General features: G+C 47.3%; 1 protein-coding gene across 1 annotated transcript in view; it reads left to right on the forward strand.

Moving 5' to 3' along the window:
• The window catches only part of LOC310692553 (uncharacterized protein), a 56126-nt gene that overhangs the window by 22826 nt on the left and 19447 nt on the right, over nt 1-13853 (forward strand). The window contains exons 8-11 of the mRNA XM_083473501.1: nt 1052-1149; nt 6564-6694; nt 7587-7762; nt 11550-12040. Of these exons, the coding sequence (XP_083329627.1) occupies nt 1052-1149; nt 6564-6694; nt 7587-7762; nt 11550-12040 (896 nt within the window). The remainder of the gene's footprint in view (nt 1-1051; nt 1150-6563; nt 6695-7586; nt 7763-11549; nt 12041-13853) is intronic.

Consider the following 13853-nt stretch of genomic DNA (forward strand, 5'->3'; position numbering starts at 1 on the left):
CAAAGGCAAAATCACTCGAACCCATGCCCAGAAAGTATGGCACAAGCAGAAAACTGCTGAGCCTTGTGCTTTCAAGTGGAAGTGTGGACGAACCCTCAGGGAGAAAGATGACAGAAACACATGTACTGTAAATGTCCTTATTCTGTACAGAGATCATTCATATTGTGATTTTGAAAGGAGGCAGGAAAACAAGCAATGTGCCAGGAAGTTTCTGGTTCTGATCTGCAATGAACACTGTCAGATTGTTGCTGAGACCCACACCTCATGTGAAAGCCCCACTGCTGATCCTGGGAGCCTCCTTAGTGGGGAAGGAGAGCTGAAAGGAATGCCAACATATTTCAAATCTGGCAACCAATGCACTCCTTTGGTTTCAGATAGTACATGGGTAGACAAATCTAAAATGCCTGGGACACAAATTTTCACAGCCCTCTAGCAACTATGCTGGCTTGGTTACCAGAAGTAATGTATTTAGCATTAGCAAAATACACACCAGGAGATTTAGTTTGGTCCAAATCAAGTATAAACTTCCAGAGTGAACATTAAATACATCAGTTCTGGTAAATGAGCCACCGCAGCCACGAGAGGGCTGTGGAAATTTGGGTCCTGGATTTTTTACTCATCTGCCCATGTCGTATCTGAAACCAAAGGGGCACATTGGTTGCTGGATGTGAATTCCCTACCCCCACCCCAGCTCTCCTACCCCACTACCTGGTCCTATTCTTCCTCCTTCTCGCTGTTGCTGCTTGCTCTCTTGCTGACTCTGAGGTAGCAGAAGGTGTAGGAAGAAGCAGGGATGTGTGCCTGCTTTGGTTTATTCCACTGTTTTATTATGGGTCTTAAATGGACAGACATTGAGGGGCGAGCACACAGGAGTGTGCCAACTCTGCCCCCACCTTCCTGCCACCCTCCACAGATTTACAGATTACGGCAAAATATTGTACACAAAGCACTTTGAACACTCAAGAGCGGGAAAGAAATGCTGTGGTGGTTGCTTTTAACATAATGGGCATGCTCTTCTCCCCAAATGGTAACTGTTCACCTCTCTCTACAGCTGGAAAGGGGAGAATGTGGCCACCACGGAGGTTGAGACAACCTTGGCAGCGCTGGAGTCGGTTCAGGAAGCCAGTGTCTATGGTGTGCCGGTGCCAGGTGGGTCCTGAAGTGCCATTCTTAAATGCAACTTTGGGCAGCCAGAGTTAGCATCTGTGGCATCAGGAGATCGGCTCCACAGCAGCAGGCTAAGGGAAGAGGTATTGAGGATAGCCATTGTACCCACCATCTTTGGACACTGGCACCATTTCCAGTCATGGTTTGAAGTGCCTGTGAGTCCCACGGTCTATAGAGCACAAGGTGTCTAAACCAGAGGTGGGGAACCTATGCTGCCCCAAATGTCACTGGACTCCAGCTCCCATCTGCCCTGGAAGGTATGGCTGGCAGCTCGCCTCTGCTCCCCCTCCACTGAAAAAATGTCCTTCACCCACAATGCTTCCACACTGGGCATTCATTGTGGAATAGCCGCACTTTGTTCACTCTCTTTATGATGGATCTGCAGAACGTGCTGAACAGAGATTTAGAATCGCAGAGTTGGAAGGGATCCCAGCGGTCATCTAGTCCACACCTCTGCAATGCAGGAATCCCAGTTAGATCCGTTAGGTCAACAGTGTTTATTTCAAAATGCTGCTCTATTTTTATATGCTGCTTCTCCACTGAAGAGATACAAGGCAGTGAATGTAATATGCAACACTTTCACATTGATAGATTGCATCAGCTTTTAACACAAACAAAAAACCTGCCCTGGCCACAAATTATACCACTTCTTCTTCCTTTTCCTAATGGCCCTTCTCCCTTTCTATTAGTCCCACATTAATACCGTCAGTGGCGCAAAGAGTGCAAGAGAAGCTGGAAGGCAGGTCTCTGGTGACATGTGTGAAATGTGTTTTGCTAGCTAATATATGTTTTGCTACCTACAGTGGGAAGGAGAGCTGGAAGAAACACACATCTGGCAACTAATGGGCCCCTTTGGTTTCAGATAGCACATGGGTAGAGAAATCTACAAAGCCTGCAACATGAATTTTCACGGCCCTCTAGCGGCTATGATGGCTCATTTGCCAAAAGTAATGCATTTTGTGTTAACTCTGGAAGCGCAGACTCAATTCTGACCAAACTAAGCCTCCTAGGGCAAAATATAGATCAGAAGGCTTAGTCTGGTCAGAACTGAGTCTACTCTTCCAGAGTTAACACGAAATACCTCACTTCTGGTAAATGAGCCACCATAGCCACTAGAGGGCTGTGAAAATTTGTGTCCCGGGCTTTTTAGATTCATCTACCCCTGTATTATCTGAAACCAAAGGGGCGTATTGGTTGCCAGATGTGAAATACGTTGGCACTATTTCCAGGTTTCCTACTCCACTACTTAGAAGGGCTCCCACAACGATCAGAGCAAAGTCACAAACCATTACATTGCACCACTGGCAGCTATGCTAGCACAAATATTTGAGATCAAGATGCCAGTTAGGTTAATCTTTCTCTCTAGTCCACATACTGCCTTGTGCTACAGGCAGACATATTCAGATGTAACCCTTTTATCTATTCTGAGTTGTACTGTGGACAATGAAAATGTTTGCGGGAGCAAAAATCCATTCACCTCCCAGGGTGCAAGATGGACTGATCATTTCCCCTCTAATGTAGAGAATGTGGTTATTTGTGACATAGCTAAAAGCCAGAAAGACCAGAACCAACTTCTTTGCTATTTACAACATGTTCTCTACTTGGTTGCCAACAAGCAATTTTTACTGTCCCACCGGCAAGCCCAGGCCAGTGGCTATTTACAAGCCTATTTAATTAATTATTTCGTGGCATGTATATTGAATCCCAAGCATACGATAAAACCATAACTTCCAGCCTCCCTGTAAATGCAATAAAAGAAAAGCAGCCTGGAAAGCAGGTGTCTAAGCTAGCTTCTGAAATAGCAGAAGGAGATGATAGTAATTTCACAACTACAAAATCTATATGCATAAGGGTGGGTGGGAATATGTGAAGGAGAAAAACAATCTGAAAGAGAAAACTCACTTGGCAAGAAAAAGAATGAGCCATACTGGGTTCTCCGTATAGTCTAGGAGTAGGTAAAGAAACAATGTTCACAGAATACAATTTCCCCAAAGCAACATTAACATGTTTTATTATTTACTGCTGAAGGAGGGTCCATTTGCACATCAGGGTGCAGGACAAATGTCTGCAACTGTTGCACGTCTAGAGCAGTTAGTTGTGACAAGTGAAGCACCAGGACATAGGCGCCGACTCCATGGGGCTTGAGGGGGCCCGAGCCCCCTCAAAAATTCGTTTGGGGGGGCTCTGCCCCCCCCCAATAATCTCCGGCGCCCCTCCAGCAGAGCGCCATCGCCGCCCCTCCCCCAGCCCAAAATGCACAGGGTCGGGCTGCCTGCATGCCTCCTGTCCTCCCTCCCGAGCAAAAGCTCCACCCAATTTCCTTCGGAGCTGATTAATAGGCGCAGCACGAGGAGGCGGCGCCACTTTATTTGCATATTCATGAGCTTATTTATTATTCATGAGCTTTCACGGGCCCCCCCCAATATTTTTTATAAGTCCGCGTCCCTGCACCAGGACACAAGCACTTTTTTTTAATGCGATAAGTTTTATATTGCAGTTTCCTGCAACAACATCCTCTTGTTTGATCCCTGTCCAGCTTCCATTTTTCTTTCAAATCTCAGAAAATCTGACTTAATAACAATTAAGAAAATTCCATAGAATACTGTGCAATTTTCCCCAGATGTAGATGGCCTGTAATGCTGCTGTTCTACTGGGTTATGGCTTGTATAGATTGTTGTAGCCATTTCCTGGCTTATGCCACTCTCCAGTGGGTGCCCAGTCCTAGAAGATATCAAATAGCAAAGCACTCCCCAGCAGGGACAGGGTTGCAGATGGAGCACAGTGCAAACAAACCAAGGTCAAGCATGGAGAGTCAGCCAAGGTCCAAGGTATAAACCAGAAGCAACATCAGGCAACAATCCAAGGCTAATAGCGCAGGGAGTTCAGGCAAGCTGCAGGAACTAGAATCAGGAGCCGGAGACCTGTGCTGTTGCGTGGCGAGTTCCCGCCCCCAAGTGGAAATAATGACACACGACACAATTATTAAGGTTAATGGGCTAAAAAAGGCCACAGCTTTATTGGTTACACGTGATGAGTGGTATTGGCTTAGGCATTGGTTCTAACTGACTATATCTGACTTCAGCCCGTCTGCTTGAAGTCTGGGAAGGGTTAACCACCAGTAGAAGGAGTCCTGCTGATGCACATCAACTATTAACTCCCCTGGGGTCACCGATAGGGGGCGTGCCTTAGGCCCTCAGCTCCCCAGGCTTCGGACAGGGCCACACCCCCCGGAATCCTTTACCGGACTACCCTTCAATATGCAGGGCAGGTGATGGCATTACCTCCCCTCTTCCATCTACAGAAATATACCAATGCCTAACCGCCAATACCTGGCAAGTTATGACAATTGCTACGAGGTAGGTGAAAATCAAGTGGCTGGTGCCAATTTGCCAAGTGGAAAAATTCCTACCAGGCCCCTCAATGGTGACCAACCAAGGTCCATAGCAAGGTCAAAGAACAAAACCTTATAGGGTGGGAGGGTGGGAAAACCAAACATATAGGGCAGGCCATGCCACCTGAACCAGCCGATTGGCCTACCAGGGGGTGACGCGGCTGGCAATCCCCCCAATCGCGCGGGGGCTGGCCTCCACCCACCGCGTGCGTGGTGGGGCTGTGAAGCCCGCAACGTCACCTCCTCTGAAGAGCAGAAGTGGCTTTTCCAGCAACTAAAAGGCTCGGGAGACTCTTTACTCATGAGCTGTGTGTTGACTCTGAGTCTGTAGCAGAGGTGCATTTAGGGGAGCGAGACTGGTTCGCCCGCACTGGGCACTGAATCAAGAGGGTGCCTGTAGGGGGCACCACAACAACGACAAACAACAGAAGTGGAGAGGTGAAGGGGTGCCGAATTTTTATGTCACACACATGCTACGTCATTGCTCTTCAGCCACAGACCTGGATCTTACACACACACACACACACACACACACACACACACACACAAATTTTCTGTTTTACGATTTAAAATACTCATTTATACATCCTTGACATACCAATGACTTCCCTTCTTCTCTTTCCATGGTTCATTTTACATATCATAAATTCCTGCATATTTTACAGAAACTATACCATTCAGTATTCCATTATTACATGCATCATAACTTATTTACACTGTTGAATTTATCTTAATGCTGCCCACATTTTCAAATGTACGCAGTTATTTCCCATATATTCAGTAAAGGTTTTCCAGTCTTCTCTAAATGTATGTTCTTCTTGTTCTCTTCTTCTGTATGTCTGCAAGCTGCACATATTCTGACAACTTAAGTTGCCACTCTTCTTTAGTTGGGACTTTGCTCATTTTCCATTTTTGGGCTAACAAAACATGGGCCGCAGTAGTGGCCTACATAAATAACCTTTTTTGACACCTGGGAATTTCAGTCTGAATTATCCCCAACAGAAAGGACTCTGGAGTTGTTGTTGTTGTTGTTGTTGTTGTTGTTGTTGTTGTTGTTGTTGTTGTTGTTTTGGGGGGGAGTACTTTTAAACATATTTTTCAGTTTGTTATGGATCATTTCCCAATACACTTTTACTCTTTTACAAGTCCACCAAAAGTGTTCCCTCAGACCCAGATCTTTCAATGCTGGTGTTCTTGAGGACTGGGGTGGTGGCGGCTCCTACTCTTCCTTTGATACCACCAAGGGTTTTTCAGCAGGCCTTCCCTGAGAAGATCCCTCAAGGGGATCCTCAGTGCTAGTTCTAAGAGACCGTGCGTACTCCTCAAAGTCCTTGGAGTTCACCCTCTGAGGACTCTACGTTTGTTCACCCTCTGAGGACTCTACATTTACCAGGTCAGGGCTAGGCATGGCAGTAGAACCATTTCCTTCTCTATTGTCTATTTCCTCTCTAGGAATTAATTCTACTGCTTTAATCCTGAGATGGTGAACCTGCAGCCCTCCAGATTCTATTGGACTCTAACCCATCAGCCCCAGTCAGCATGCCCAGTGATCAGGATGACAGGAGCAGCAGCCCAACAACATATGGAGATCCACAGGGCCCCCTGCCCCTACTTTAGCCCTCTTCTTTAACACTGCCTTTGGGTCCTTTCTTTTTCTCCCTCCGCACACAGAAATAATTGTGTGCGCGTGTGTGAAGTGCAGAGGGAGCAGGGAGAAGTAGTATTTCACCCTTTCTCACACAAATAATGGTCCCAGTGAAAACTGTCCCCCTCCAACATTTGGGGCAGAGGAAATGAAGGCTGCACACTTGGCCACAGAGTGTTAGTTTTCTGGAAGCAGAGCTCTGCTTCCGCTTCCAGTTTAAGACAGAACAGCTGTGATGGGGATGCTGCCACATCTGGAAGCCCCCCTAGAAGAAACCCCCATTGGGGCTGTCTTTTATCCTCGTTTGTGTGCAACGTGTGGCAATGCCCTTAAAACATTCCTCTTTTTGGTTTGTTCCAGGACACGAAGGAAAGATCGGGATGGCATCCATATGCCTGAAGGATGGGCTGCCCTTTGATGGGAAGGAGGTGTATGCCCATGCCAAGGACTGCTTGCCAAACTATGCTATACCTCGCTTCATTCGCATCCGGGTAAGGTGCTGCTCTGTTGCATCACTCTTTAGTCTGTATTATTAATGCTGTTAGCTGTCAGGAGTGAGCCTTCAGTAAATCACATGGAGTATGTGAAATTAACTCTTTGGTACAAAAAAACAGGATCTGCGCAGGAGCGCCAAGCCTAAAAAGCACACCAACTCTTCTTCAGTAGGTCTTGCCTCCGTGAGGCAGTGGCGGAGAATGAAGGTCCCTGCCTTCCCACAGCTGTCTATGTCACCTCCTCTTCCAGCAAGCAATATGAGACTGTGCCTGCCTGCCTGTCTCTGCTCCTCCCGCTTCATGCCTCTCCTGGTTCTGAGATACTAGTGAGGAAAGGAACGGGTCGCAGCAGGAGGGGGAGACACCTGTGCTTCTTCACCAGCCTGTCCTATCTCTGCTTCTTGGCCTCCCTCCTTTCCTGCTTCTGATTCCGGACTTCTCTCTGCCACCGCCTCTTCCTGCTCACTAAACCCTGTTACCTGTTAGCTCTCAAGAAGCGGGAGAGTTAGGAGGCAGCCAGAGTGTTGCTAGGCAATCAGCAGATAAGCAGAGGACTGAGAGTGTGTCGAGTGGAAGGGGGAAGGCCAGCCTCTCAGTCCCCGTTCTAGGAGAATGGATAAGGTCAGAGGACAACAGATGGGCAAGAGAGGAAGGGCTGGAATTTGACGTCCTTCCTGCTGTGAAAGGGGTGGAGATTCAGACTGACCAACTATCATCAATGCGAGCAGGCGAGAAGCCATGCTCTGGATGTGTTTTTTATAAGTAAACGTAACATAAAACTGCCGGAGAGTCATTACTTCTTACCAGGGCTTGCTTGCCTGCCTGAGATGATTACAGGTGGGGCGTCATTCATGCTTCTGTACTCACCCCAGTGCCCTTTTTCACACAGGACATGCTGGAGACCACAGGCACTTTTAAGCAGCTCAAAAGTCAACTGGTGAAGGAAGGATTTGACCCTGTCATCATCAGGGACCCTCTCTTCTTCCTAGATGACCTGGAAAAAAGTTATGTGCCAATGACTCAGCAGATCTTCAGTGCCATTGCAGAGAAGAAACTGAAGCTGTGAATGCCTCTTTAGCTGTCCTTAGTAGCACAGGAAACCCAAGAACAACTAGAGCACTGAACACTTTGGCTTTTGTCTGGGAAGGGCATGCATGCATCTCCATGAATTCTTGAGAATCCTGCACAAGTTAGTTTGGAGGACCTTTTGTTGTTGTTTTTTAAAGGAGTGCCTGGTTTTTCTTTTCCCCTGTAGACTTTGTCCTTCTGTGTTCACACAACACATTTGCTCTGCAATGTATATATTGCAAACTACATACATGAGGCTGTCACCGGGGTCCTCTGCTCCCTACCCACTGGAATGTTTTTGTGTGTTATCACACATTTGCATGTAGCTGTGCACACATGTACAAATGTGGTCCAGGGATTAATGTTAACCTGTGCAGGAAGCAATCTTCGCCAGTTGCCACTTTTGCGTTTGTTGCAGGGAGATATCTGTGTGTCATTTGCAGAGATCTTCCAGGCAATATGTTTGTGGAGCATTCATCCCACCCTATTCGTTTTCGCAAAGTTTGTGCAGACATCGCATCAAACAATTGCTATTCTGCCGTTTCCAGTGCATTTCCCTGTCACTTCCCTTACCAAAAGTTCGGGATTTGTGTTTGTTTGTTTGAAGCAGGCTTGCTGCACAAGATAATCAAATCTGCTTTAATTGCACAACCTCAATTTGCTGGTATAGGATGGAATCCCACCCACAAAATAGCTACAGTCTGGAATTGGCCACAATTGATGGCAACAGATTTAAATGCTGCCACTTAAATTCAGGTGAACCAGCCACAGAAAGCACAGTGTGGTCTTCATGCTTCTAGGCTGGAACCTCATGGAGGAAACATCACGTCGTCTTCTCATTAGTTTGTGTTCTCCTTTTGTATTTTTATGTTGTGAACCACCCTGTGAACTTCAAATGGATTTAATAAATAATATTAATGATAGGACCAGATCGTTGCGCATCTGGAACAACAAAAGAACTAGGATCGGTGCTTCATTTCAGTAGGGTTCCAGACATGGCATGGTCTTGGAATGTGGTCCAAAAGTGGTGGTTTTCCAGAGATGCTGGAAAAGGCCACTGTCATCTCAGAGCATTCTTCTGAGTCAGTGCACAGAGAATTTCAGCCACACCCAGTCATCGGTAGATAGAGCTAGATAGATATAGGATGGGTGTAAAAACGTAGGCTGGAGGGCTTTAGGAAGATAGGGCAGGGGGATGAAGGAATATACTGAAAGGGGGACTGGATGGTTTTTTTTCCAGGGGGTGTACATGTGACAGGAGCTGTAGCTGGGGCTGCTGCACTGAGCTGGAGCTTGCAAGGAGCAGATCAGAAGCTGCTTTATACCAAATCAGACAACTGGTCCATCTAGCTCAGTATTGCCTACCATACACTGACTGCAGGAGCTGTCCAGGGTTTCGGGCAGGGGTCTCTCACAGCCCTATATCTGGAGATTCTGGGGATTAAACCTGAGGCCTTCTGTATGTAAGGCTCTGCCACTGCACTACAGCCCTTGACATAGCCATAACCAGATGTAAAGGTAAAGGGACCCCTGATCATTGGGTCCAGTTGTGGCCGACTCTGGGGTTATGGCACTCATCTCACTTTATTGGCCGAGGGAGCCGGCGTACAGCTTCCAGGTCATGTGGCCAGCATGACTAAGCCGCTTCTGGAGAACCAGAGCAGTGCACAGAAAGACCGTTTACCTTCCCGCTGGAGCGGTACCTATTTATCGACTTGCACTTTGACATGCTTTCAAACTGCTAGGTTGGCAGGAGCAGGGACCGAGCAACGGGAGCTCACCCCATTGCGGGGATTCGAACCACCGACCTTCTGATCAGCAAGCCCTAGGCTCTGTGGTTTAACCCACAGCACCACCCCTCATCCCTATAACCAGATGTACCAGATGTACATATATGCAATGTTTACAGAGGGCAGCATTTGGCCTGCACATATGTCAGGATGCTGTCAGCGGCTCCTAGCTGGTTGCCCAGGAAAGTACAAAGACAAGGGAAAGTTTCTTACCGTTCTTTTTTTATTTCAATCTTTACAGCAGAGAGAGGCTATAGAGCCCAGCCTCTTGGATAATGGCATTGTCCTGAGTGAATCTCTGCTCTCCCACTTCCTCACTCGTCATTCTCATTGTCTTCTCTATGGGTGCTGCTACGTGCCCTGTCTTTGAGCTCTTTGCTCTCCTACTTTTAAAGCTCACCGGAATCTGAGAGATGGAGGGTCTGGAATGCCTTCTGAGGACAACGTTTCAGCTGGGTGTTGTTCTGGCTGTCCCATGATTTCCCAGCTTTCCCCCTCATGTGCCTCTGAGCTGCTACCTCCATCAACCCCCTGTTTTAATTCTGAACTTCTTCTCTGGCAAGTCCATTAACTCTCCCCTCATTCCAAAAGAAATCTAATCTAGGCAGTTAGGCAGCTGCTAAACAGGTAGGTCCACAGTACGGCCGGATAGGAGGCAGAAGTTTCCTCCCCCTTCCAGTAATCACTACATAGTAAGACTTAAAAAGCAAGGCTAGCCAGAGGAAAAATCAACAGTGTCCTGCAGTGTCATATTAAAAAGTCACACAAGCCACCATCTTTTCTTGCACCTACAGTAGATCCCCTATGACGATAGGTCTTGTCAAATGGACTTAATGGACTTGCCAAATGTTTTTAGTGTTTCATATTCTTGTGGTTCATGTGTTTGCATACAGAACACACCTGCTTTCTAGTTAGCATAGAGTGTTTACTATAATGCTGTCTCATTTTTAATCTGCACAAGGCATTGGTGTTATGATTGGTTAGTAAAAGTGCATCCTGATAACTTCTTCTCTGGAAGGGTCAGGCTGGGGAGGCGGTCTCCACTATTCCTCCTCTGCCCAGTTCCTGACAACACCAGAGGTTCCCAGCCCCTCAGCTGCTCCTTGTGAGTGCAACCTGCTTCCCAAGCTTATTCGGAGTATAAAACGAGAGGCAGCCATCTTTGCTAACTTACTGACCTTTACGGGTACCAAGGGTGGGACAAAAAAATGAAATAAATGCATAAATGTCTGTGGAAAGTCCATTTGATTTTCTCTATATCAACCCACATTTTGGAACTCTGAGCTCTTGTAAGCATACCATACACGAGGCACTGCAACTCCTAGGGGATGAAGCAGTTTTGGCGCCCCCCCCCCAATATTTTTGGGAGGAGGCCAGGCCCCCTCAATCTTCAGAGTGTGCTTGGCGCCAGTCTCTGGCTCCTTGAACATCATCAGGACATCACGTGACGTGCGCTTGACATTGGGACATTGTGTTGGGCCTGCTCAATTGTCGTGAGAAGATGGCGCCTCTGCCGTACCCAAACAGAAGAGTGTTTTACCATAACTGCACACGTGGACAGCACCAATGTCCTCATCTAGTGCTATTTTTATAGAAAAAGAGGTGTTGGAACTCTCCCTCGTCCTCTTATGATGGCAATGGAGCCCACCTAAGAGGTGCTGGAACTGAGATCCGGTGAGTTCCGGCTGAAATAAAGCCCTGCCTTCATCCAAGAGGAAATATAATCACTAACCGTAAGTCAGAGGAGCTGTGTGTGCCACCAACCCTGTGCTGTGAGCCAAAGACAACTCAGTCCACGCAAATTAACTGTCTGCAGACTGACATTCAAGTGTTCCCTCCTATTAGCTTGCGGGAACTGGTGGGAGGGGAGAGTCTAAATTCCATCTCATTTAATGTTCCTCGTTGCTTTTCTGCCTTCCATTCAGCAGCTCTCAGACGGAACCTGCCAGAGGCAGTGGGTGCCTGCAGATTCCAGGAGCTTGGGTCTTCTGAAGCCAGACCCCAGCCATGCTCGACGTGAACACGGTTGTGTCAGGGATCTTGATCCTTCTCTACCACCTGGGGAAATTTTACAGCCCCTATTTTTGGCAGGACGTGGTCTCCTTCTTCACCGTCCTTCATACAGGATACAAATGCCACAGGTGTCTCAGCCGCAAACCTCCCATCACCTTACTGGACTTCTTCTTGGCCAAAGTCCAAAAGCACCCAGAGAAGCCCCTGGTCCTCTTTGGAGATGAAACCTATTCCTACCGAGATATCGACAGGCGCAGCAGTCAGCTGGCCAGAGTGCTCCGGGACCATGTGGGGCTGGAAGAAGGGGAAACAGTGGCTGTTTTCCTCAAGAACGTCCCTGCCTATCTCTGGGTCTGGATGGGACTGGAGAAGATTGGCAGTGTCATGGCGTGTATCAACTATAACATCCGAGCCAAGTCTCTCTTGCATGCCCTCAGCTCCTGCAAGGCCAAAGTGCTACTGACAACTCCAGGTGATGGTGACTGTTGGCTAGTGGGAAATAGCTACACCTCAGGGGGGAAATGAAAGCATGTCTGGACTGCACAGTTAGGCCAGTTTGACCACTGCTCTCCTCTGGGCAAGGAATCCTGGCAGCAGCCCCAGACAGCTGCTTTTGAGTGTCATGAAAGGGAGTGAATAGTTAAATTTGTTTAAATCGTATTTCTGCTTCCAGGGAAAGGGGTTTGTGTAGAATATGCTGCCTCAGGCGCCCCGAAAACTTGGCCATTTTTCGGTGGGGAGCACCATTTGCAGCTCTTCTTCTTGCAGGAACATTTCTTGGGCTGGATCCGGAAGAGATTGCGACTAAGGGCTTGTCCACACTTACCTTTCCTTGGCTCTTTCCAGGCATGGTTGGTGATTTAAAGCTTCGTGTCTGGGTGCCCTTCTTTTTGCTCCAGGGTTTTCTCTGTGAAAACGTGCTCTTCAGTGCTCAATCTGAGCCAACGCCAATCCAGGGAAAATCTGAATTCAGCTTTAAAGAGGAGAAGGTTTTTGCAGGAAAATCTGGGGGGGGGGGGGCGGGACGGCTCAAACACAGAGCCTGTAAAGAGTGGGGCAAAAAGTACCGGTATATAAAGTGTATAAGCCCCTTTTATCCTCTCTTTCTTCCCTGCTCTCACTTTTGATGTTGCAGTCCCAGACAAAATGCATGGTCACATTGCTCGATTTTGCAAACTGTGCAAAAAAAAGGCTTGCTAACTTGGGGCTGATCCATACTCCCACCCCCACCAAGTCTTCCCTGCAAAAACCCATTCTTTAAAGCTGAATCAGAGCAAGCATCAATCAGGGTTTTCTGTGGGTTGACGTTTGCTCCCATTGAGCACTAAAGAGCAAGCTTTCACAGAAAAGCTCTGGAGCAAAATGAATAAATAAATGGGGTGGGGAGGCACCTGGACACAGAGCTTCAAAGCACAGACCTTGGCTGGAAAGAGTGGAGGAAAGGTAAGAGTGGATAAACCTTCAGCTGATGTTTGCAGAGCTCCCTGTTTTGTGCCAGTTCACTGACTGCCCAGGTGACTAGGGATCCACAGTGGCTTCTCAGCTCCAATTAGGTACATGGCTATACCTCAGGGGACCTCTGGCCTACAGATGTTCTGGACTCCAAATCCTATCTGCCCCAGACTGCATGGCCACTGATCAGAGATTATGGAATCTGTCATGGATGTTGGGAAGGGGTAAGAGGCAAGGAGAAGCAGTTATCCTGTGGGTGAACCATAATCCCAAGAGTCCATGCTTTCATTTTACAATAAAAAGTAAGTTTTGAGCATTTGTAGAACCTGAGAAATGAGGCCAGGCACTATACAGGCACTATTCTCATTTCTTTTGTGAGAAACTAGCGTGCCCCTGCCTTTCAATACAGTTTTCCACTGAACAGTTACAGAAGTCATTAACATTTAGGAAAGGAGACCTAGCCAAGAAGACAAAGGGCACCTCCAGTCCATCAATATTTGGCGGGAGGGATTCAAGAACATACTGGAACTTTGAAGCTTGCACAATTAAAGTGGGTTAAAGGGCGCTGTTCGCAAAGCGCAACAAATCAACTTTTAAAAAGATTCACACTTTTTGCAGCTTGGAAAGTGATGGAGAAAAACATTGGAAAGTGTGGAATGAATTAGGGAATGGTTAAGGGGAAAATGTTAAAACACCTCACAAGAAAATCAGGATAAATGCAGAAGAATGCCATTGAAAACACAACTGGGAAAGCCTGCAAACACCCCATTCCGCCTCTTTTGCTGATGAAATATACTCAGAGTCGCAGTGATTTCATGCTCTTTATTCAGCTC

Source organism: Podarcis liolepis (assembly GCF_965112155.1).
Source record: "Podarcis liolepis genome assembly, chromosome: 13".
NCBI lineage: Eukaryota > Metazoa > Chordata > Lepidosauria > Squamata > Lacertidae > Podarcis > Podarcis liolepis.